Source organism: Aulonocara sp. 'chitande type north' Nkhata Bay, linkage group LG22 (assembly GCF_057382095.1).
Source record: "Aulonocara sp. 'chitande type north' Nkhata Bay isolate Kocher_YH1m ecotype deep benthic linkage group LG22, A_spYH_male_GT1.1, whole genome shotgun sequence".
Lineage (NCBI taxonomy): Eukaryota > Metazoa > Chordata > Actinopteri > Cichliformes > Cichlidae > Aulonocara > Aulonocara sp. 'chitande type north' Nkhata Bay.
In genome coordinates this window covers 3,006,411-3,031,003 of record NC_141364.1, presented here as the reverse complement: position 1 = coordinate 3,031,003, position 24,593 = coordinate 3,006,411, and the positions used below count along the sequence as shown (strand labels likewise).

At 41.7% G+C, this 24,593-nt stretch overlaps 2 protein-coding genes across 6 annotated transcripts in view; both read right to left on the bottom strand.

The window, feature by feature from the left end:
• LOC147303195 (C-type lectin domain family 12 member B-like) overlaps positions 1 to 7,998 on the bottom strand; it is a 29,869-nt gene extending 21,871 nt beyond the window's left edge. For 4 of the 5 annotated variants that reach the window (XM_086281358.1, XM_086281359.1, XM_086281361.1 and 1 more), the window contains exons 1-2: positions 1,791 to 1,947; positions 1,287 to 1,403 (exon numbers count right to left, since the gene is read on the bottom strand). In XM_086281358.1, the coding sequence (XP_086137484.1) occupies positions 1,287 to 1,403; positions 1,791 to 1,947 (274 nt within the window). Of the gene's footprint in view, positions 1 to 1,286; positions 1,404 to 1,790; positions 1,948 to 6,710; positions 6,822 to 7,835 lie in introns of those variants that run through there. The other variant, XM_086281360.1, reaches the window with a different exon arrangement.
• Positions 7,999 to 18,098: 10,100 nt separating this feature from the next.
• Positions 18,099 to 22,534, bottom strand: LOC147303194 (uncharacterized). The gene is made up of 8 exons (XM_086281229.1): positions 22,257 to 22,534; positions 21,289 to 21,399; positions 20,591 to 20,684; positions 19,895 to 19,977; positions 19,710 to 19,814; positions 19,315 to 19,454; positions 18,948 to 19,060; positions 18,099 to 18,219 (listed from the first exon to the last, which is right to left on the bottom strand). Exons 1-8 carry the CDS (start codon positions 22,411 to 22,413, stop codon positions 18,099 to 18,101), a joined length of 924 nt encoding a protein of 307 aa, XP_086137355.1. The 5' UTR covers positions 22,414 to 22,534.
• Positions 22,535 to 24,593: the final 2,059 nt, after the last annotated feature.

Sequence of the window (24,593 nt, the reverse complement as noted above, 5' to 3'; positions counted from 1 at the left end):
AACCTGTCAGAGAGATCAAATCTGATATGAAACTGGACTAAACTCATAACTATTGTCACATTCATATAAATATGCGTCTCTTTTGGAATATTTCCAATATTTGCTGTATTTCTTTCCCAGGTTTCTCGCCCACTTTCCCTCCTTTAGACTTTTCTCTGAGAATCATCATGCACACTAAAACAGCTTTCAAGCTTTGATGAATATGAAATCTTCCTGCTGTAAAAATGGAGAATAAAAAGAAGTCAGAGCTGACTTTCTGCTGTTTGAAACTGTTTTGTCAGCTGTTTACAGACATCACTTTGAAATGTGTGTCTATCAGGTCATATTTACTGAAGCTTCTTCCTTCATATGTTCTGAAGTTTTACAAACACCAAAGAAGAAGAGACAGGAATTCTCTGAAACACTTTTTGTTCTGTGAGAAAAGAAACATTACAGCACAAAAACATGAAGACAAATTGAACAAAGTGAAACGTGTCGGTCGCTGCTTTGAACATGTTTCAATCCTGATTCCTTCAAACTGACTTGTTGTAACTGAACGTCATCACAGACTGCAGATGAAGAGAGTTCAAGCACAGCTGTTCATTCAAAGGAGGATTTCTGCTTTTCTTTACATTCAGTTTGTGGGGCTGTTGGAAAATAGCTCAACTCATGTATTGCTGATCTATCTTCCAAAACATCAGTGTCCAGTCTGCAGCAGATGCTGCTGCCTGTCTGCTTTGTTGAGATAATCACAGAATCACCGTGTTGAGTGAAGAGTTTGAAGGAACAACAAGAACATTCACTCCACAACACACACAAGATATGAACCAGGAATCATGCACACAGACACACACCTGCTAATCAGTGCTAAGTAACAGACTGATGAAATACTAGAAGCTCAGTCAGCAAAACCAACGTGTTGGTCAGGCTGTACCACACAGCAGCTCATATTATTGATCAGAGAATTCCATTTAAAATGCCACCGTGCAGTTTTTATGAAGAGGAAACTATCCTTAGAGACCAAAACTCATTTGGTCCTGAATGGAAACATGTTTTTACTGCAGCAAAGGTGCTCATTTTAACATGGGAGTCTGTGGGGACTGACTCGCTTTCAGCATCAGCCTCCAGTGGTCATTAAAGGAACTGCAGTGTTTGCTGCTTCTGTGTTGGCTTCATGTACTTCCTGTATTTTCTGTGGCAGAAGGACACGTTCTGGTTGTGAAGCTGCATGTTTGTTGGCTGCTGGGATTCAGTATCAGTCATACATTCATTTGCAGGAGAAGTTCAGAGGTTGTATCTTATCTTACAGCATATGGACAGGATGATGATCCCAGCTAACATCAGGAGGCACAGCACTCTTAGACCCAGTGTAGCACATCTGAAAGAGCCCTTCAGGACTGAAGGAGGATTCAGAGTCTGTGGTCCTGTTAGAAAGCAGTGTGGATGTTGGTTTGTGCTTATTTCCTGTCAGTCTGTGATTAACACATAGTGGTCACTACAGGCTGTCTTGTATTTGTGTCAGTGTTGATGGTCTACTTACACCTAAACCACTACATTGGACACTGATGCGTCACTCCATACCAAACACTTAATTTCAAATGTATGTTGTCCACCTAAGTGGACATGTAAAAAACTCTTTGAAAAGTAATTCATGCATGAAAGGCTTAATAGACCTGCGGTTGAGGTTGTATCAGCTTAGCCAAAAACAAAAGAAATATAACATCTGCGCTGTGACTAAAGTGTGTAAATAAATTTCCTGTTCACAGAGCTCTACAAACTCTACAGTACATTTGTTTTTATAATTGACTTACCTCCTTCCTCCGATTGAAAATGATCATAACTATCTCTGATCTCATCTGCACTCTCGTAGATATCCACCTCCCTCTGCTCCCACTCTGCTCCGTCCTCCTTTCTGCTGTATCTCACCTTCTTTGATAGATCTGGTTCAGCATAAATATCTGAGGACATCGTGAGAGGATGGAGACGCTGAGCAGGAGTTTAAGCTGTACTCTAACAGTTCTGCAGTACTGACCCTGGTAGATATCAAGCTGTTCTGTACTGATGCTGCTCTCAGTGTTTCTTGTCCAGCCTTCTGTCTGCTTTCAGACAGGAAGAAGCTTTGAGGAAGTGGCAGCATGCAAAGAACCACAGACCTAAACTGTCATTTAATTAATGTGAATAAAAACCTCCAGTGTGGTGGAACACACAAATAGAACATTTCATTGTATTTATATGTGCAAAGCCACTCAGAAAAGTGTGAAAACATTTTGCATGAAACAAAAATAATTTCATTTTTCTTTGTTTAACTAAAGGTGAGCTCATGGTGAAACAAACCACAACCACATTCACACCTCATGCTCACAGTGTGCACAAAGCAGGAAATGTCTCTTTGTCAGCAACACCTTTTTCTTTTGCCTGATAGAAAAACATGTTAAGTTTTAACACTTGCTCTTGACGAAGGAGGTCGCACTTTTCTCCTCCCCTCCTCCTCCTCTCCCTTAGCTTCCCTGCTTAGCCTCTTATGTCCTTCTCTAGTCTCGTGTTTTTTGTATTACTTTCCCTGGAACATTCTCTCACAGTCTGTTCTCTAAAACCTAAAAGAGGAATTATGGATTTGATCAACTGGTCCCTGAATGCAATTGACACCCTTTTCTCAACGAGAAGTCTGGGCTCGGGTGAGCCTGAGTGCTGAAGATATCTACGTATTCAGAACCATGATAACAGGGTCCTTGCTGATCGGAGCTGGCTTGGCCCTGACTTATCGAAGAATTAAAAAAGCGGAACCGGCTGTTCAAACCCCCACAAGGCTGCCCGCTGGGATTGAAATGATGGGACGAGGCGTGAGTTTCTCAAAATGGGCTCATTGAGTGCAGCACGGATAAGATCTTGGAGAAGCTTACGGCTGCCGTGAATACTCAGAATAAGACCTCTGAGTGCAAACTAGATTACATCTTGGAGGGGCTCGCTCGGAATAACACCGAAAGAAGAAGAAGAAGTGAAAACCTGAACAGAATCTTAATAAAATGCTCCTCCTCATCCTCACTTCATGCCTCATCTCCTGAGCTGAAGTCAGGAGTCTAACACATGAAACGTGCATAGACATACTTATTTTTTCTTGATATTGTAACAATTACTTATTGTCAGCAGATTAGACATGCAACCCGCTCATCGCAAAGGAACAAGAGAAGGACAGCAAACATAACAACAGCATGTAGGGTTGCCAACTCCCTGAAAAATAAATAAGGGACACCTCGTGGCCAGGGCCGGGCAACCCAGTTCACCCTTCCTAGTGTGGTAGCTCTTTTTTTGTGTGTGAAATTATTTTTTTTAACCCTTTGACTTGAATTTGATTTAAGTAGATGCATATTCTTTGTGATATGAACACATGTGAAACAAATGATCATTTAGCCATTTATTTTTAGCTCAAAATGAAAACATTAACACAGTAAAACAGGTCTCCTTCTTAAACAGAAGCCTGTCATGCTTAACTTTTGAGAATATAAGTAAATCTTTCTTTAAAAGAACTCTGTCCTGCTTAACTTAAAATAATAGAAAACAATAGAAAGAAAAATATTCTTGTAACAGTGCACATTTAGTGCATTTAGTACAATTGGCTTCAGTTGAGGTATTATTTCAGCTTTTCTAAAGCTAATCAGCTGCTCCCATTTGAAAACCCGCTTGTTCCCATGATTACGCATCTTAACTCATCATCATTATTCATCTATGTATTACTTTTATGTATAAGTCATCTATTTGTTGTAATCATCTATCCTTGCAGTCGTTTATTACACAAAATAAATTATATTATCACACTTCTGGCCACATAGCGCTGATATTCACTGCACATGCCCATATTAACTTTTTCCAGCCAGGTGTTTTCCTTTTCCCATTCTTCCCTTTCTCTGAGGGGAACAAACATTGCTGCTCTAACGCTGGGCTCACACTGTGCGGTTTTAGGCCCATTTTGAGCCGATTTTTGAGTGATCGGACCGATTTTGGCCTTCATCGTGCGTCGTGTAGTATACGTGGGGTAACGAGAAGTGATTAACACCTCACGACCAGCTCCCGATCATCAATCGCTCGTGAGCCGCTCACACTGCTCGCGCGCAAACACGTAAAATGCCGTGAAAAAGATGGAGCAGCACGGCTGTGCAGCGTGTGATCTGGACACAAGCGATGGAGGCACAACTTGTGGAACTTTGGAAAGCTCATCCGAGCCTTTTCCATGTGGCCTCACAAAATTATCACGACCACAACAACCATGAAAATAGTTGGATTTACATGCTGCTAAATCACAGCTGCCTGATCATGTTTTTCATTAGCAATTTAGCAAAGTTGATGGTGGTGGTGTGTCTGTGTGAGTGAAAGACAGAGAGAGCGAGCGACAGATTTTCTGTTATAACCTTAATTTTATGGACGCACAGTGTGAGCACTCAGGTCGCATCAGAGCATCGGGCAGTATAGTGTGAGACCTGCATCGTGACCTATGAACTTCTAACCCCTGCGAGTCAATCGTGCAGTTTGAGCAGGAGCTGAATAACGCGACTGAAAAAATCGCACAGTGTCTGCCCAGCTTTAGGTGTACTGTTGTCCGAGACTTGCACCGCAGTGACGGCGTTTGTTTCCCTGTTGGCCATGCTTCTTGTTGTGGTCATCTGTTGTCTTCCGGTATTTTCTCCGTAAGCGACCTTTCCTCGACCAATGAGATGAGCGGTAATCTGAATTGTCATACTCGAATTGTCATAAGTGTGCTGTCAGCTCATTGGTCACAAAGCAGGAGAGGGGCTGGGAATTATGTTTTCAAACAAAGCGTTAATTCCATAAACATTTATAGACTACTTTTGATTCTCACTGTATTACGGGACAAAGTGCGTCCCTTATTAGCTCAATACGGGACGTGTACTTTTGTTTCTAAATACGGGACGATTCCGTTTTTTAAGGGACGGTTGGCAACCCTAACAGCATGGTATAAGCTATTATTATACCAGCAGATGTTAGGCTCAAGTGTTCTAAAAATCACACTTACACTTTGGTAAATAGTTTGATTTCATTCTCACATAATAGGAGGCTTTATTCACTCAACGTTAAAGCCCAACAAAGAAAGAAAGAAAGCTTGATTAACAATAGTGAACAGCAGCTAACAAAGGCTAAAAGCAGCTAACAGAGGCTAACCACAGCTAAGAACAGCAAACAGAGGCTAACCACGGCTAACCGCAGCTAACAGAGGCTAACCACGGCTAACAGCAGCTAACAAAGGCCAACCAAAGCTAACAGCAGCTAACGGAGGCTAACCACAGCTAAGAACAGCAAACAGAGGCTAACCACGGCTAACCGCAGCTAACAAAGGCCAACCAAAGCTAACAGCAGCTAACGGAGGCTAACCATGGTTAACAGTGGCAAAAACACAGCACTATACACTAAAGTAAAGTAAATATACACTAGTATATGTGTCTATTTGCTCCCCTTACCTCAGTCTCAAAGTATATATATATTTATTCTTATTATTATTCTTATTCTTCCTAGATTTATTGTTTTCTCTTGCACTGTATGGAACTGGAGCCTCGTTGTCTCGTCTCTCTTTAAACTGAACTTTATATAGCAGAGATATTAAAGTTTACTTTGACTTCAACTACCAACATTTCAACCTATCTTCAAACCTCAGTATGGCTGAGCTTCCCTGACTCCTTTCACAAAGTTTTATGACACTTTCCAGAGTAAATAAAGATTGATGTTTATCACTCATTGACAGCTGAGGAAAACAGTGGAGTGTCAGCCTTCCAAAGATAGGAAAAACTGTGGGCAGATCCGGTCCAACTACTGGTAGAAGCATGCAGGCTGCCTGCCACTGTTATGGGGTCCAATCTAAATGTTATGTTTTTGTCTCACTATAACATGTTTGTCATATAGCAGCCACTTCAGCTATAACTATGCACTTGAACTGGGTGGGTAAAAAAAAGATCCCAATGCAAATATGCTAAAAGCAGAAATGGTAAAATATCTTGTTACCTTCAGTTTCCTGTCACGTTTGTTAATATAATCAAAGAACTATGAGTGGTCTGAAGCAACCATCGAACATTTACTCAACAACAGAGAGCCATGCTGTCAAAAGCCTGTAAGAAAAACGTGTCATGGTTTGGGTCATTGTGACCCAGTGTTTTTGAGTTCTTGTGTTTTGGTGTCATTTTTGTATTATGGTTTATGTTTTAGGTTCATTAGCAGTCTTTATGTTTGCCCTTGTGTGTATTTATGGCTGCATCTCCCTCTGTCCTGCGTTGCGATCTCCCTCATACCCAGCTGTGTGTTCTGTTCATAGTCTAGTTTCTAAGTCTCTGTCTTTAAGAGATTCCTGCAGTTTAACTAATTGGTGTGTGTTATCTGGCTTCATGGACAGATAGAATTGGGTGTCATCTGCATAGCAGTGAAACTGTATGCTATGTCTTCTCACGATCCTGCCTAAGGGTAGAGAATTCTAACAATTAGTATAACTTGGAGGTGTTGATTCATTGAAACTAATATAATCATCCTGCTGTAAACATGTTTCTGTAAGCCAGAGTAAGACAGTTTTGATGATCAATTATTAATTCATGTACTCACAGAGATTTGGAAGAGAGACACCTAATGTTTAATAATCCACATTCTTCATTTGTTTTTTGTTGGTTTGGGTGCAGACACAGTCTCTAAGTACATGGGGTTTTGGAGAGATAACACAACATGGTAATAAAATTTCTCACAGCGTGTCGTGATTGCAGCCAGAATCAGCAGATACAGCACTCCCAGGTTCACTTCAAAACCTCTGAAACTGCTTCGTTTCCCAGCTGGAAGCTTCTTCTGAGTGTCAACACCTAAAGGGAAAAAACCCAACTTTTTTATATAATAATATTACTGATTTCTTTTTAATTGAGATTTTTAATACTGGTGCATGCCTTAATTAAATGGATCTGCCTTGTAGTAATAATGATATCTCCAACAAGTTGATCTTGTATATTTGAGAATTACAGGAAATCAGGTAAAATGTTCTACTGGAGGAAAACATGGTTGATATAATTTGGTGCAAAATCATATCTTTAGTTTATTCCCACATGTATTGATTCTTCAACAGTGTCTGACAAACCTCTTTTAAAGCAAAGGACAATATTAATAATGATAATTATGAATAATCTTCATAATTTGCTCACAGGAAGACTTATTTTGAGATGTTAGGTCCCAGCCAAGCAGGCATAGAGACCACTTAATGATGGCCAGTTTAACTCATTGGTGTGTGGCTTGATAGACAGATGAAGGTGGGTATCATCTGCACAGCAGTGGTAATGTCTGCTATGCCTTGTGATGATACTGCCTAACAGAAGCATGTATAATGTAAACAAAACTGGTCCTAACACTGAACCCTGTGGAGCTCCATAATTCACTTTTTGTATGAAGATTCTTCTTTAACATTTACCTTCAAAGTAAAAGCTGAACCTTTTGTACAAACTGGCTTTAGCAACTTTAACCCTGGAGGTAAATGTTCTCTGTTTCTAGTTTGCATCGCACTCAATGCAACACACTTGATCACTTCCACACAAACGTTGCAAGACCAATCTACCAGCAATAGTGTACGAAGGCCACCAATGGGTTACTAACTTGTGTCTAGGCCTGTGTCACTGAAGCCTAAAAAAAACCTAATATTATAATTGGCTCTGAAAAATGTACATCAACTTGTTTTCTGAGGTTATTTGTGCTCCACACAATTTCTAGCAAGTTTGTTTTTAAACTTCTGTTGCACCACCGAAGAGCTCCTGCTGGATAAGCCATTAGAGTCATGCAGCACTTCCCTCCTTCATTGTAAACTTTTGAAATGTTTGTTGCTTCCTACTTACCAGCTTCTTGTATCCCAACATCAGGATGCTGCTCTCCATCGTCTATCATCTGCACCTCGCTGTACTCTCTCTGTCGTCCATCACTGTGGGTCCTTCTGCTGTATTTCACTCTAAAATCTGCTGCAGCTTGAATTTCTGCGGACATCTTGGTGGGTGAGAGTGTTTGACGAGGCTTCAGTGTCTGTCTGGTTTGTTTCTGAGTCGGGCGGCTTTTAATAGACATCAAACAGGAAGTAGCAGCAGACCAAACCACCAACAGAGGGGCCAACTTCATTTCTGCTTTGCATTGTGGTTAGCAAACTTTTTACTGAGAGTTTGTTTAAAATAAAAAAAGAAGCTAAAAAGTTATTTATAAATATAAGTCAGCAGCAATAATCGGCACATAATGCCTTTTTCATGAGTCTTCCTGGTTTCATGACTCTGTACACATCATAAGTACGTAGAAGCACATGAGTGTCACAGGAAATATGAGGTCGGGCCCTGTGTCACTGGTGTGTTTCTCTCAGCACAGACTGGCCACCACAGCCTCTTCAGGTCACACACTTTATTTTCCAGCACACACATGAAATGTTTCTGACTGAGCTGCTCTGCTGTTGAGCCCGACTGAGGGAAATGTGTTTTATAGGATTTAGTTCCAGCTTCTCCCAACCGGCCACAGTGAGCTTGTCCACTTACTGCGTGTGTCTTCAGGTCTTAGACACCACCAAAATAGAGATGCAGTCACTCTGTTTTTCAACTGAAGCTTGTCGTGTTCAAAATGTCAGAAGGAATTTCAGGAGAAAATATCTGTCTATTAAAAAGATTTCATTTGCTTTGGTATTTGAAATTCCAATTTTACAGCACTGGACTGTGATGTGATGCCAGAGTCAGCCTCACACCAAAGATGACCCTCAGAGCGGGCCGTACAGTTTTATACTACAAGAAGAACATGTATTATTATGACTATGTTCTTCCAGAAGCGGCGTGGCAGTCTGCTACAACTCCTCATTCACTCCACGTCTGCTGCTCCCTCGACCTCCTATCTGCTTCTTTTCCTGGAATCAGAGACACAAGGACACAAAAACACACCCTGCGTAGCCTTGGTTATCTAATGTTGTTATTTATTGTTCTTCTACTGATTCTAAGGTCTGGTTCAGGATACCTAGTTTGGACTCTCTGACCCAGTGTCACAGCTGGTGCAGCTATCGTGTGGTGGCGTGAATGGGGATCCAAGTTGCAGACAGTGGTGGAGATGCGAGTGAGGTTTATTTACAGTGCTCAGTAACAAAAGTGAGGGCAGAACTGAACAAAACCCTGAACTGGGGAGAACTAAAAATAACAAAACACAGAACCGTAACTCACAAGGTCACAATCAGGGAAACACATAAGGAGGTGAGCTGGGAACAAAGAGCAAGCTGTGGAGCAGAAAGCTGCAGAACAACAGAGTAACACAGACGAACCGATGAGGAACACAGGCAGGCACACACTATATATACAAACACAAGGTAATCAGGTAATGACACACAGGAGGGGAGCACAGCTGAACCTAATTCACAAGACGACAGGAAGACACAAGCTGACACAGTGATAACAGACTTACTTAGACTTAGTTCCTCCTACGCCGGGCGGCGCATCGGGCAGCTAGTGATCTCCATCGATGTCGGTCAGCAGCGACTGCTTCAGCTTCGTCCCAGGCAATGTCGACAGTTCTCAGATCGTCCATAAATGTTCGACGCCATGTGGTCTTTGGTCTGCCTTGCTTTCGCTTGCCAGTGCGTGGACGCCATGTCATGGCAATCTTAGCTGGGCGATGAGGGGGTAGGCGTAAAATATGTCCTGCAAAGCGGAAGCGCCTTTCTGCAACAACATCGGCTAATGGGCGGGTGCCTGCTCTTCGTAGGACCTCCTCATTTGTTATTCGGTCCCGGTAGGAAATTCTCAGGATTCGCCGCAAGCCACGTTGTTGAAGCACATTCAGGTGTTGAATAATTGCACTTGTTGAGCGCCAGGTTTCACTAGCGTAAAGTGCAGTAGGGAAGACGATAGAGTTCAGTAGTCTGATCTTGACCCTTACATTCAGGGAGGTCGAGTTCCAAATAGGTTGGAGACGTCGCAGGACTGGCGACTGGCGTCGACATCCCGATCAGAGACCCCGTCATTCGAGATGATGCTGCCAAGATATGTAAAATTCTCCACCTCTTCAGCACGTTGTTGGTTGATCATAACAGGAATGCGGGCACGTGCATAGCCAACTCGGAGTACCTTGTTTTTTTTGGTGCTGATTCTTAATCCAACTTTCGTTGCCTCCCTCTGCAGGGCCGCGGTCAACTTTTGGAGGTCTTCCTGAGTCGAGCCCAGCAGGGCGATGTCATCTGCGAAGTCCAAGTCAGTGAGATTACGCGCTTCGTTCCATGGGCACACCGATGCCAGCTTGGTCAACTGATCGTCGCATGATGAAGTCAATTACCAACAGCAAAAGACCAACGATGGGTCGAACACTTCCGCGATACTCTGAACCAACCTGAGCCACCCCAATGGTTCGAGGCCAAAGACCTGGCACCTTCCATGGATCTTCTTCCTGTCGATATCGGACAAATCAGCATCACTGAAGTCAAGACAGCGATCCGACTCCTCAAGAGTGGAAAGGCCGCAGGCCTGGACGAAATCCTCGCCGAAATGCTGAAGCATGGCGGACCCCATCTTGAAGCCGCCCTTACAAGACTCCTAAACGCCTGCTGGTCAACATCACAGTGATAACAGACACAGACCTTCAAAGTAAAACAGGAAATTCACAAAGACAAGCTCAGGGACACGAACAGAGCACAGGAGGGAGAACACTAAAGCACTAATCACATGAACCAAACCCTAAGAACTAATACAAAATAAGAATGAACACAACACATGAGATGACACCAAAATGAACACAAAACGCTGGGTCAACGACCAGGACCATGACACCCAGAGACTTACAGAAAACCATTTTCATGTGTATGTAAGCGTTGCTGCAAAGTCCCCGTGCACTCTATGTCTCTAAGCTTTCGACCTTCGAAAGACAGAGTGCCAACTCATATGAGCACATTTGCATTGTGTATAATAAAATAATTAAAACAGCTGCATTCAATTTTCAACCCTAATAAACTAACTCCAGATTTCCCTCAGTAATCCTGATTCATGTTGTCACAGTTCACCTGGTGAAGAGCACATTCCCAAAGGATTCTTTTTTCCCAGAGCATTTTAGCATGACACTCTTTGATTACCTCTCCATCACAGATATTTGTTTTTATCACAAAGCTGCTCTTGACAGTCCTGATAGATTTGAAACCATATTGGAAAAGATTTGTGAGAGCTGTTGTAAAAACTTTATCCCACCTTAATAGATCCATCACTAATGCACTGAACTCTTTAGTAAGAATTGGGAGCTCCCCCCCAAAACTGTGTCCTGTTTTCCAATCAGCTGTTTGTGTATAAAGTGCTGTCTCTTTGAGACATCTGTTATGTTCCCTGTATGTCCCTCTGTGATCTCCAGCTCGCTCTTGTTCATTAAATATCTGGATGTTAAAGACTTCTTTTTATTCTGAGTCCTGCGTTCGAGTCCTTCCCTCTCTTCCACACCTCGACCTGACAGTTATGTCTTAGACTGGATGTCAAATAGAAGTGAAGCTGAAACATTTTGTGACTAAAAATAATATGAGACCATTTTTAGATGTTTAGGCCTCTAAATATAAATATAACTTCCATAGTTCAATGTGTTTAAATATGTGCATTTGCAAACTTTTTGTTTAATATTAATATTTTATATCATCATGAAATGTCACCACAGGGGGCAGCATAGAGCCAGAGAGTGTTAGTGTAGCTGTTCAGCCCTATAGTAAGAAACAAGAAGACTGATGAAGGAAAACACACAGGTTTGTATGAAGTCACACTAACTAACCAGCAGTAACCCACCTTTGATCAAACTGCTTTTATACAAATGATGTGAGGATGTAAAAGGAGCGTTTTGATTATTTATGAATGTATTGATTTAATATGACAATAATGGGGGTGGGGCCACCAGACCTGTCAACACTGGCTGAGTAACAAAAATATGAACACCAGACGAGAGTTAAACATTTTCATCATTTTCTTCCTGTGACTGAAAATCTCTTTGATTGTCTCTGATATCGTCTGTACTGTCGTAGATGTGCATGTCCTCTTACACTCTGATGCCTCTTCCTTCACCTTTCTGCTCAGATAGCTGAGTCACAGCTGTGCTTTACTAACAGTTATCAGAATCAGAATCAGAATCAGAATACTTTATTGATCCCTGGGGGAAATTATTTTTTGTTACAGTGCTCCATTTTAAACCAACATTAAGACAAGACAGACAATACACTAACTAAGAATAGTACAATATATACATATATATACATACATACATACATAAGTCACTTATAAATAAATATTTGGAAAAGAAACATGTGTAGCTGTAGCAGCAAACAGTGTGTTAAGTGGATGCGTTGTACAGGGAGATGGCCACAGGCAGGAATGATTTCCTGTGTCGTTCAGTGGTGCTTTTCGGTAATCTCAGTCTCTCACTGAACGAGCTCCTGTGACTGACCAACATGTCATGGAGTGGGTGGGAGGTGTTATCCAACATTGTCTTTATCTTGGACAGCATCCGCCTCTCCGACACCACCTTGAGGGAGTCCAGCTCCATCCCCACAACATTGCTGGCCTTACGGATCAGTTTATTAAGTCTGTTGGCATCTGCGACCCTCAGCCTGCTCCCCCAGCATGCAACAGCATAGAGGATCGCACTGGCCACCACAGACTCATAGAAAATCCTCAGCATTTTCTGGCAGATGTTGAAGGACCTCAGTCGCCTCAAAAAATAGAGACGACTCTGGCCCTTCCTGTAAAGTGCTGTGGTGTTTTTAGCCCAGTCCAGTTTATTGTCAATGTGTACTCCAAGGTATTTATAGTCCTCCACAATGTCAACACTGACCCCCTGGATTGAAACAGGGGTCAAGTGTTTCCTGGTCTTCCTGAAGTCCACGATCAGTTCCTTGGTCTTTGCCACGTTGAGCTGCAGATGATTCTGCTCACACCACGTGACAAAGGAGTCGACCACAGCCCGGTACTCTGTCTCATCATCCCTGCTGATGCATCCAACCACCGCAGAGTCATCAGAAAACTTCTGAAGATGGCAGGTCTCTGTGCAGTGGCTGAAGTCTGTGGTGTAGAGGGTGAAGAGGAAGGGGGAGAGGACAGTCCCCTGTGGTGCCCCTGTGTTGCTAATCACCTTGTCAGACACACACTGTGGGAGACGTACATATTGTGGTCTTCCTGTCAGGTAATCAACAATCCAGGACACCAGAGAAGCATCCACCTGCATCGCTGCTAACTTATCACCCAGGAGGGTCGGCCTGATGGTGTTGAAAGCACTGGAAAAGTCAAAAAACATGACCCTCACAGTGCTCGCCGGCTGGTCCAGATGGGTGTAGACACGATTGAGCAGGTAGATGATGGCGTCCTCTGTTCCGAGACGAGGCTGATAAGCGAACTGAAGGGGATCCAGATGTGGTCTTACTATGGGTCGCAGCTGGTCTAGGATGAGCCTTTCCAGGGTCTTCATGATGTGGGAGGTCAGTGCCACGGGCCTGTAATCCTGGGGGCCACTGGGACGAGGCGTCTTTGGTACAGGGACGAGGCATGATGTCTTCCACATCACCGGGACCCTCTGCAGACTCAGACTCAGCATAAACAGTTTATGAAAGACTCCACACAGCTGGGGGGCACAGGCCTTGAGGACAAGGGGACTCACTCCGTCTGGTCCAGCAGACTTGCCTGAGTGAAGTCTCCTCATTTGCATCTCAACCTGGTATTGAGTGAAGGTGATGGGTGGGGGAGGGGTGTCAGGAATCTCACAGGAGGCAACATGTGAAGAGAGAGGCTGGCACAGTGGTGTGGCTCTGGATTCCAGGCTGACTGCAGGTGAGGTTGTGGGGGTGGGAGCAGACACTGTGGTGTCGAATCTATTGAAAAACAGATTCAACTCGTCGGCTCTATTCTCACCTCCCTCAGCTCCCCTGCTGTTGGTTGGCCTGAATCCAGTGATGGTCTTCATGCCCCTCCACACCTCTCTCATGCTGTTCTGCTGGAGTTTCCACTCCAGCTTCCTCCTGTAATTGTCCTTAGCCTCTCTGATCTTGTCCTTTAGTAACACCTGGACCTTCCTCACCTCCTCTTTGTTGCCCCCTCTGAAAGCCCTCTTCTTGTTGTTGAGGAGGGCTTTGATGTCCTTAGTCACCCACGGCTTGTTATTTGGGTAACAATGAACAGTCTGAGCTGGAACAATGGAGTCGGTGCAGAAAGTTATGTAGTCTGTGATACACTCAGTAAGCCCATTGATGTCCTCGGCGTGAGGCTCACAGAGTGTTTCCCAGTCGGTCACCTCGAAACAGCCCTGTAGTTCCGCTATTGCCTCCTCTGACCACCTCCTAACAGTCCTGGTGGTCACAGGTTCCCTCCTCACAATTGGCACATAGCGGGGGGTGAGGTGAATCAGGTTATGATCTGACCTACCAAGTGGGGGGAGGGAGGAGGAGCTGTATGCATCCTTGACGTTAGCATACAGTAAGTCTAAAGTTTTCTCTCCCCTGGTGGGACAGTCCACATATTGTTTGAATGTTGGTAGTGTATTGTCCAGTGATACATGGTTGAAGTCACCCGAGATCACAATAAAGGCACTCGGGTGCTGAGTCTGTAGCCGAGCTATGGCAGAGTGGATAGTGTCACATGCAGCTGTGGGGTTAGCAGAGGGGGGAACATAAACAGCCACCAAGATGACGTGAGAGAATTCCCTGGGTAAATAATACGGCCTGAGTCCAACAGCACACAGTTCAGTGTCCGGGCAACAAATCCTTTCTTTGATTGTTATGTTGGCAGGGTTACACCACCGGTTGTTAACTAAAACAGCAAGCCCACCTCCTTTACGCTTACCGCTAGCGATGCTGTCCCTGTCCGCCCGAACAGTGTGGAAGCCTTCCACGGAAGCATTCTCATCGGGAATGACCTGGTGCAGCCATGATTCGGTGAAACACATCAGGCTACACTCTCGATATTCCCTCTGACTCCGTACCAGTGCTGAGAGCTCGTCGATTTTACTTGCCAACGATCGCACATTTCCCATCACGATAGACGGCAGACACGGTTTAAACCTCCTCCTCGCTTCGAGCCTCCGCTGTCTCACCGTCACCTTTTTTCTTCTCTTCTGTCCTTGACCTCTGCATCCCCGATGTGTTTTCCTCCAAATTTCAGCTGGTACTTCTGCGGGCACTTCTGCGGGCCTGGCCAGCGAGCTGGCCGGCATCAGGGCGATCAGCTGATCTCTGGAGTAAACAGTCCGTGCGTGTAGGAGATGTGCCGCGGTCCCGTTCCATGATAAAAGTAACAGTTCCACGGCCACCAGAAGAACAAAAACTCTCTCAATTCACATGATTGAGTGAAATATAATAAATGGAGGAAAATACAAGTCAGAAAAAAAAAAGAATACGTAAGAAAAAAGAGCTAAACTAAGAGAAAAGCAGGAGCGACTGTAACAGGCTGCACGCTGGTTGGCGCATACTGCTCTGTGTTCACTGTGCTTGCACACTGATGCTGTCACAGTCCTGGGTCTATGACCCAGTTTTTGAGTTTTTCTTTTGGATAATTATTTTCTAGTTCCTGATTTTATTTTTTTTGTCTCCTCAGTCTGTCATGTCCTCATGTCTGTTTATCCACAGTTAAAGTGTCAAGTTCACATATTGCCATCTGAGTCTCAGTGTGTTTTTGTTACTTCCTGTTTTACTTTGATAATCTCCCATTTTGTGTGCGTTATATTGGTGTTCATGTCTCATCAGTCAGATTCTGTTCAGCTGTGTTCCCCAGGTGTGTCCACTCTGCACTAATCTCCTCCTGAGTAAATATTGTCTGTCTCCCTCTGGTCTCTGTCATGTTGTCCCATCAAGCTGTGTTCCTGTGAATTTCATGGGTTCTGTGTCCTCCCAGTTGTTTCCCAGTTTCTTAGTTTCTAGTTTAATGTGTTGCCTGAGGTTTTGTTAGTGGTGCCAAGATGAAGCTTCATGAAGCACTGAAGCTTTCCATCCAACTGGCCACTTATGAGCCGACGCTTCATGACGTGTCACTTGCTCTACTGTGCCATCAAGTGGACAATAAATGTAAAACAGGCAAAGACATTATAATGACATAACTTTGGTGTGAAGCTTTGAATAGAACGAACAGAAAAGAATAGAATAAATAGAATAGAAAGAATAGAATTAGTGAATAATGTTTGTGATGGCAGTACATAAATTCCAAATATAATCTTAATCTGTCTTTATGATCTTTATGATACAACATGTAATTTATTTTTATATCATAATAACCTTTTATTTTTATTGAATAAAATCTTTTCCACTGTGTTTTGCTTCAGTCAGTTTCTCTTTTTTTGAGATGATTTCACCTGATTTAGAAAAAACCCTTTCACAGCTCACAGATGAAGCAGGTGTAGCCGAAGAAGCAACAGCAAGTTTATACAAGTTGGGATGAACATTTTCAGTCCTGCCCAGTACTCGTGGGGATTCTTCAGTCTTCCACTGTTTGGTTCACTCAGGTATGTTTGGACCTGCACTGTTGTGTCTGTAATAAAATTTTGAGTCCTCGTCTGCAGGACTGTGGTGTCCAAACTAGGCCTGAAAAACCAAAACCCCTGCACCACTTTTATATTTCATGATTACAATTAAAACAAAACACGACATGCAGAGAAACAGAATCAACTTTCTGGGTTTGTCCAAAGTTTATTTAACAAATTATACAGCATGTATTAATGTTATATTTTTATTTATTCATACATGATTTGAGTTTATGAACTCTACTACTCCCATAGTTATTTCTTCAGTGTTGTTTTTGGACAGAGACCATTGAAACAGTACAGAAAGTGGGGAGAGAGGGGCTGAGCTGCAGCACAGAGCCTGGGCTGAACACAAACCTGAGACTCTGCAGTACTTTTTACTGCTGCTAGTGTTTCTGTCCTGACAGATGTGATGATATCATCTGTGCTCTGTGATGTGCTGGTGCATGAAAATGTTTGCAGACTTTAGATTGGTCACTGAAAATATAAGACGTGCTGTGGTCGTTATTCTAAATGTGTTCAGAAATGTGGGAAACGATTGAAATACCCTGAAATATCTAAAGATTCAAAGTTCTAACATGGAAGTATTTGGGACAGCAGCTTCATCTAAAATGCAGCGTGGTCTTTCAGTCTGATCCCCCCATGTTTGTATGTCAATTTTTTCTGTTATTTGAGACGTCTGTTGATAAACTGATGGGGAGACTGTGCAAGTAAAGCCTTGTTTTGAGTACATTTTCCTCACCAGTTTCCACTTTAGGCGCTGAAAACACATATTAGACACCAGCTATTTATTTTGTGATTTATATAAATATATTTCATATAAACAGTCAACATGCAGTAAAAGAAATATCTAAATATGTATTTGTATGTATTATTTCCCATCCACGAGTCTGAAAATAATAATGCTGCTCTATGTTCACTGCATATCAGCACCTGTTTGTATCACTTCTGCTGATGCTGCAGACCGCTGTGTCTATTTTATATTTGAATTGGCCTTTTATATTTTCTTCTACTGTTTCTATTTTGTCTTATTTCTGTTTAAGAAAGACATGGTACAGAGAGGGTGGAGCTGCCTGCAGCTGTCTGTGGTGCTGAAGCTTTCAAACGTTTCATACCAACACTGACTACAACTGTGACCACAGGGGGGCAGCATAGAGCCAGAGAGTGTTAGTGTAGCTGTTCAGCCCTATAGTAAGAAACAAGAAGACTGATGAAGGAAAAGCTTCTTCCACTGGTGTAACACACAGGTTTGTATGAAGTCACACTAACTAACCAGCAGTAACCCACATTTGATATTTTTTGCTGAACTTTTAGAAACAAGACATTTACTGTAGTTTTAGGACCAACAGGCTGATGAATAAACCAAGTAAAGCAAAGTAAAGACAAGCTGCACTTTGACTTTTATTAGAACAATTTGCTGGAACTACAGAGTAATGAAGTACTTCAAGGTTTTGTGTGGATGACTTCCAACCTTACTGTACAGCACAGAGCACAGAGGGACAATATATGTAATCAATATATGATGCAGAATGAACAAGTAAAGACTGTAAGCTGAGTCTGAGGCTCATGCAGGACATTTCATAGTGAGGTGTCTTTGGTTGGATTATTCAAACATTTACATCAAAGCACCAAACTCATTTCTCACAGATGAAGGTCGTTGAATGAGAATAATATGACCATATCCATTTCCCATCACCGTCACAGCAGACTCCACGGTGTACAGGATAAGGATCTGACCATCCTTCTGCCCAGAACCTGTCAGAGAGATCAAATCTGATATGAAACTGGACTAAACTCATAACTATTGTCACATTCATATAAATATGCGTCTCTTTTGGAATATTTCCAATATTTGCTGTATTTCTTTCCCAGGTTTCTCGCCCACTTTCCCTCCTTTAGACTTTTCTCTGAGAATCATCATGCACACTAAAACAGCTTTCAAGCTTTGATGAATATGAAATCTTCCTGCTGTAAAAATGGAGAATAAAAAGAAGTCAGAGCTGACTTTCTGCTGTTTGAAACTGTTTTGTCAGCTGTTTACAGACATCACTTTGAAATGTGTGTCTATCAGGTCATATTTACTGAAGCTTCTTCCTTCATATGTTCTGAAGTTTTACAAACACCAAAGAAGAAGAGACAGGAATTCTCTGAAACACTTTTTGTTCTGTGAGAAAAGAAACATTACAGCACAAAAACATGAAGACAAATTGAACAAAGTGAAATGTGTCGGTCGCTGCTTTGAACATGTTTCAATCCTGATTCCTTCAAACTGACTTGTTGTAACTGAACGTCATCACAGACTGCAGATGAAGAGAGTTCAAGCACAGCTGTTCATTCAAAGGAGGATTTCTGCTTTTCTTTACATTCAGTTTGTGGGGCTGTTGGAAAATAGCTCAGCTCATGTATTGCTGATCTATCTTCCAAAACATCAGTGTTTCACTTCTAAATAATAACTCTGGAATAGAAACAAACTAATGTCTCACGTTTCTGTCAGCGCTGATCCGTCCACCCATTCCCATTCATATCCTCCTGATGTCTGTCTGGGTCTCAGACCAATCCAAGAGCGTCCTCTCATGTTCGGTTCATTGACAAATTCCTGTTTGAGAAGAGACACAAATATTGTCTCCAGTCATAATTCAGCACTTCTGTTGTAGTGACATCATCTTGTGAACATGTCTGAAGGAAGAATAACTGTGATGAAACTTTTCTTCCACTGTGCAGAAATCAGAGCGAAATCCATCAGAGTGGAGACAGGAAGCAGGTCACAGACTGACAGCAGGTCAAAGACACAAGTAACAGAGGACTGTCAGCTCCATCAAAGATCACACAGACATGAACAAACACACCCACCTGTTCCTCTTTGCTGTTTATCATCACCAGATCAGCTCCTTTATCCTGACAGGCTCTCCTGCTCTCAGACCAAGTTTTACTCTCAGTGGATTGAAAGTAACAGCTGCTTCCAAATCTCGTCCATCGATCAGGACACTTCTCTTAAAGTCAAACACATGTTTTAAAGTCAGACTTTGTGTCCTGTTGTATCACATGAATCTTTGGTTCCTGTCATTTTCCCTGTAAATGCTTCATTTAAACTCAGGTTTTCTCTCTTATTCATAATGAACTGAAACTTACATTTATACAGAGAAACTGTTACACAGCATCAAACATGTAGGATTCAAAACAAAGACACAATCAGGTTATCACTGTGTAACACTGATGTTTTCTATCAGTTATTCAAACTTTATTACCTTCTATCTTCTCCTTCAGCTTCTTCACTTCTTCCTGTAGCTGACTGTGGTTTTTACTCAGTTCATCATAACGGCTCTGTAACTGAGTCAGGCTGGTTTTTGTGTCTTTAGAAGAAAAAAGATTCAAATTAAGTTAAAATGTTCTACAAATATATCTGTGATATAAGAACTTGGTGTTTGCTTACCTTGAAGTTCATCCTGGAGCTCAGTGTGATTCTTTTTGGTGTCAATGTAAACGTGGTTCAGTTTGTCACATTTAGCATGAAGTCTTTTGTTTTCACTCTTGTTCAAAGCATCTGAAATATTTCAGTGAAACCAAAATAAAATAAAATAAAATAAAATAAAATAAAATGAGTGAAACGTTGAACAGAAATAATCTTCTTCCTCTGCTTTGTCAAATATCAATAAGAGTCAGAAACTTGCAGCCATTGTTCTTTAACATGTCCTGTGGGTGGAGGTGTTAGAACTACAGGAAATCTGATGAGCTAAATACGTATCAACTGTGAACAAAAACCACTGACAAGATTCAGAATAATTGTGCTTCAGTGTGGAGGAAGAAGGTGAAGAGTCAAACAGCATTTCTACACCTGTAGTCAGAGATGTTATCTTTAGGTTTTTGAAAGAACAGACAAGCTGCCGTGGGAATCAACACTTCCTCATATCAAAGGTGTTTCCATGTGATCAGGTACTTCCTGTGGAAGTACTGCTCTCACTGTGTGTTTCCTGTTTTACTCTGAAGGAGTTTGTAGGGCTGAGCTGCCCTTGACTGTGAACAGTTTCTCCTGTTTATGTTAGTTTGGGAGGTCAGCTGCTGTCATTTGGTTTGTTTCTTTTTTTTTATCTTAACACAAGAAGCTGATTCAAAATGTCAAATCAGTTACCTTTCAAATCCGTCTCCAACTCTGACAGTTTTTAATAGTTTCTTACCTTCCATCTCGTCCTTCAGCTGCTCTTTTTCCAAACTCACCAAAATATCTGGTTAGAAATGCAACAAAACCGAAGATTTAAAATTTAAAATGATTTAAATAAAGTTTTTCATTTTCCAATGAGATGAATGGAGCTAACATTAGCTTGTTAGCTACCTGCTTAATACACCAAGTGAACTAACTAGTCGCACAATGACAGGCGGCCACTGTCTAACATAGTGTGGCTGCACCTGCATCAGTCTGCAGCAGATGCTGCTGCCTGTCTGCTTTGTTGATGTAATCACAGAATCACCGTGTTGAGTGAAGAGTTTGAAGGAACAACAAGAACATTCACTCCACAACACACACAAGATATGAGCCAGGAATCATGCACACAGACACACACCTGCTAATCAGTGCTAAGTAACAGACTGATGAAATACTAGAAGCTCAGTCAGCAAAACCAACGTGTTGGTCAGGCTGTACCACACAGCAGCTCATATTATTGATCAGAGAATTCCATTTAAAATGCCACCGTGCAGTTTTTATGAAGAGGAAACTATCCTTAGAGACCAAAACTCATTTGGTCCTGAATGGAAACATGTTTTTACTGCAGCAAAGGTGCTCATTTTAACATGGGAGTGTATCATGAGCATGATAATAAAACTCCTCACAGCGTGTTGTGATTCCAGCCAGAATCAGCAGATACAGAACCACCAGCTTCACTTCAACAGCTCTGAAACGGCTTCTTTTCACAGCTGGAAGCTTCTTCTGGGCTTTTATTTCTACGAAGGCAAAATGGAGAGAAAAGAATTTGTTAATTTAATTATTAAACATGTTTTAATCATAATTTGTTTCCCATTTTTCAAGCGTATTTTATTGGTTTATCGTCAGAAAGACTTTCCACCTGCAGCCGACCTGATGATGAGCTGAACAAGTTCATTCCAGCAGTTTTGATATTTACAGGAGACTTTGTCACATGTTTGTCTTCAGGTGACTTTTACATATGTGAGAACAGAGACTCTGATTGACAGAGAAACGCTTTGATGTGACTCAGAAACAGACGAATGTGTATCAGCGTGTTTCACACAAAGACCAGATCATGAGGACAATGTTGGTTATTATAACATGAATATTATGTCATTAAAACAATATCTCCATGATTTGCTGAAATGAAAACAGAGTTGTTATTCATTGGTCTGATTTCCTGTCAGCTAAAACTAGCTGTGACAAGTGTGCTTCGAGTAGTTTCTGTGGTTATACTCGCTCCACAGTGTCGAGCAACACTTCCTTGTTTCTTATATTTCTGCCTTCACCACTGATCTGTGAGATAACTCCTCCAACACTTTTCTGTCAGCTTGTTTCTACACTTACTAAAATAACACACTGATACTTTAAACTAGACACTTTTTATCATTTATTCTCTAAATAAACAGAAAACATTAAAAAATATAGAAACATATAAACCATGATAAGAGCAGAGACTGCACACCTTCACCAAAGCTTGAACTTTCCTCCACACCATGAATAAACTGAGTCTCTGGATCCAAAAGCTTTGATGGATCTGTATTAGTTTGATATTTTATTGAGAAGATGGAAACAGTCTCTCCTGATTCCTGATGCCTCAGTATTTGATACTTACCTCCGTCCTGTGTTGAAACATGGACCTGACGGTCTGTGCAGGAGTCCACATTCTCATGGAGGAGGACCAGTCCCTCCAGTCTCTCTCCTCTGTCCCCTCCTTTGCTGTATTTCACATTCATGCTCAACTCTGGATCCTCATCAATGATGGAAGACATTTTAAGATGCTCAGTTTTCAGCAGTATCAGTTTCCTGTGCAGCAGAGCCGTCACTCAGTCGCTGTGTTTCTCTGTTAACTGGAGCTTTTCTATGTGAAGCTGATTCTGATTCTGCAGTAAATCATAAGTAAACGTTGGTCCTCTGTATTCTGATGCTGCTGTCGCTTCGCTGTCTCTGTCTCTCTGTGAGCTGCTTTCAACAGGAGGTACAGACGTCATGACAGGAAAAGCTAAACCACATTTTGTTCATAGTTAGAATTAAAACTGATAACACAAAGTCCAGATAAACAGAATCAACTTTCTGGGTTTATTCAACAAATTAAACTAAATTTCCTTCAAAATAAAATGTTTGCATTTTATTTTATTTATTTATTCATTCATGACTTGAGTTTATGAACTCTACTTTTTCACAGATATTTCTTTGTTCTTGTTTTTTGGACAGAGACCATTGAAACAGTAAAGAAAGTGGAGAGAGAGGGGCTGAGCTGCAGCACAGAGCCTGGGCTGAACATGAACCTGAGCCTCTGCAGTACTTTTTACTGCTGCTAGTCTTTCTGTCCTGACAGATGTGATGATCTGATCTGTGACTAAATAAGAACACAGACGTGTTTATATGACAGCCGAGTCACATGATGGAACAAATTTATAGGACAAAATGATAAAAGTGCATCTGAACGGTTTCTGAAAATATTTTTCTTATCTGATATGAAACTCACGAATACGTTGTGCAACATTTAATGTGCCACGCATCCTCGTGTCCTCATTTGACATCATCAGATGTTACAGCCGAGATAAAATGGAGGGGGGGGGGGAGAGAGAGAGAGAGAGAGAGAGAGAGAGAGAGAGAGAGAGAGAGAGATTGACAGCGAGTCTTGAGATGTGAGAGACTTGTCATGTTTAGTGTGTTTGGAGTGTGTAGATAGCAGTGTCAGGAAAGTTCCTATGAAAAAGTAATTAATTATAGTAACTAGTTACTTCTTCAAAAAGTAACTGAGTTACTAGATTCTAAAAGTAATTAATTACTTGAAAAGTAACTTTTGTGTTACTTTAAAAAAATGTTTAACACTCTGGGGTCCAGGGTATAATCCATTTTTAACTACTTTTGATGTTTCCTCCACATTTCACCTTTAAAAACTATTTACTTGCCTTGTTTGGTCTCATTCTCTTCAGCACAACCTCACGTGTCTGAATTTACAGTCATGTTTTCATTTTGACAAACTGTATTAACACAACTGATCAAAATCAGACAAAAAACTGTAACAACCACAAACATGTTTAATGATCATATTTCATAACTTTAAATGCAAATATAAACTGTCAATTTTAAAATCCTATGCACAAGTTTTGCAAACAACAAAGTTATTTGCATCCATTTAATTTTACCTTGATTTTTTAAATAACCATTTCAAACTATTTACAGAACAATCAGCTGTTCTTCAACAAGATGTCACACAAATTATTTGTGCCAAATATTTCTGTCCACTATAAAGGAAACATCACAGCCTGATACCTGCAGGTCTGACAGCAGCAGGTGTGACACTCCTGTTCCTACCTGGAGACAGCAGTCGCCTCATTGTTCTGACACACAACACAAAACTATCCACAACACTACACACTAACTACACAAGACAACACACTAACCACACACTCCAAACACACTAAACGTCACAAATCTCTCTCTCTCTCTCTGTCACTCCTAAAACATCTCCCTCTTCCTAAACAACCAAATGTCATGTTGCCATATCATTTTTTAATTGGTTGACATGGTGCATTTTTCCACCAACACAAAATGGATGTTTTTGTTTTGTTTTTTTTATTTTTTGCTCATAAGCAGAGAGGTCTCGCTGCGCTGTCCTTAGACAGCAAACGTGACGAAACTATTGAGGGAAAAACGCTGCGTATATATTGTTTATCATGACTCTGGTTTTACGTGGCACAATTTACAAACCTTGTTGCTTTGTCATCTTGAAGTGGTCATGTGATTGGCTTACCACGACTACTTTATTCTTCCTCAGTCAAACAGCAGCACTCGTGCCATTGTTTTGCCCCCTGAGCTCCAGGTGTTGTGCCAAAAACTGATCGTCTACCAGAAAGTGATTGCTGTCCGTGGGCAATCTGTAGCGTCCAGATTACTTACAGCTACTCACGTGCAACTGATATAAGATGCAGTAAGCTGAACA

Bases quoted from the DNA above. Each gene is read 5' to 3' on its own strand.
- LOC147303194 (XM_086281229.1), bottom strand. From the start codon at position 22,413: ATGTCTTCCATCATTGATGAGGATCCAGAGTTGAGCATGAATGTGAAA. The intron at 21,400-22,256 runs GTAAGTATCAAA...TTGCCTTCGTAG, and splicing joins TGTTTCAACACAGGACGGAG to AAATAAAAGCCCAGAAGAAG. The intron at 19,978-20,590 runs GTAACTGATTTG...TGAAAACAAAAG, and splicing joins GTTGGAGACGGATTTGAAAG to ACTTCATGCTAAATGTGACA.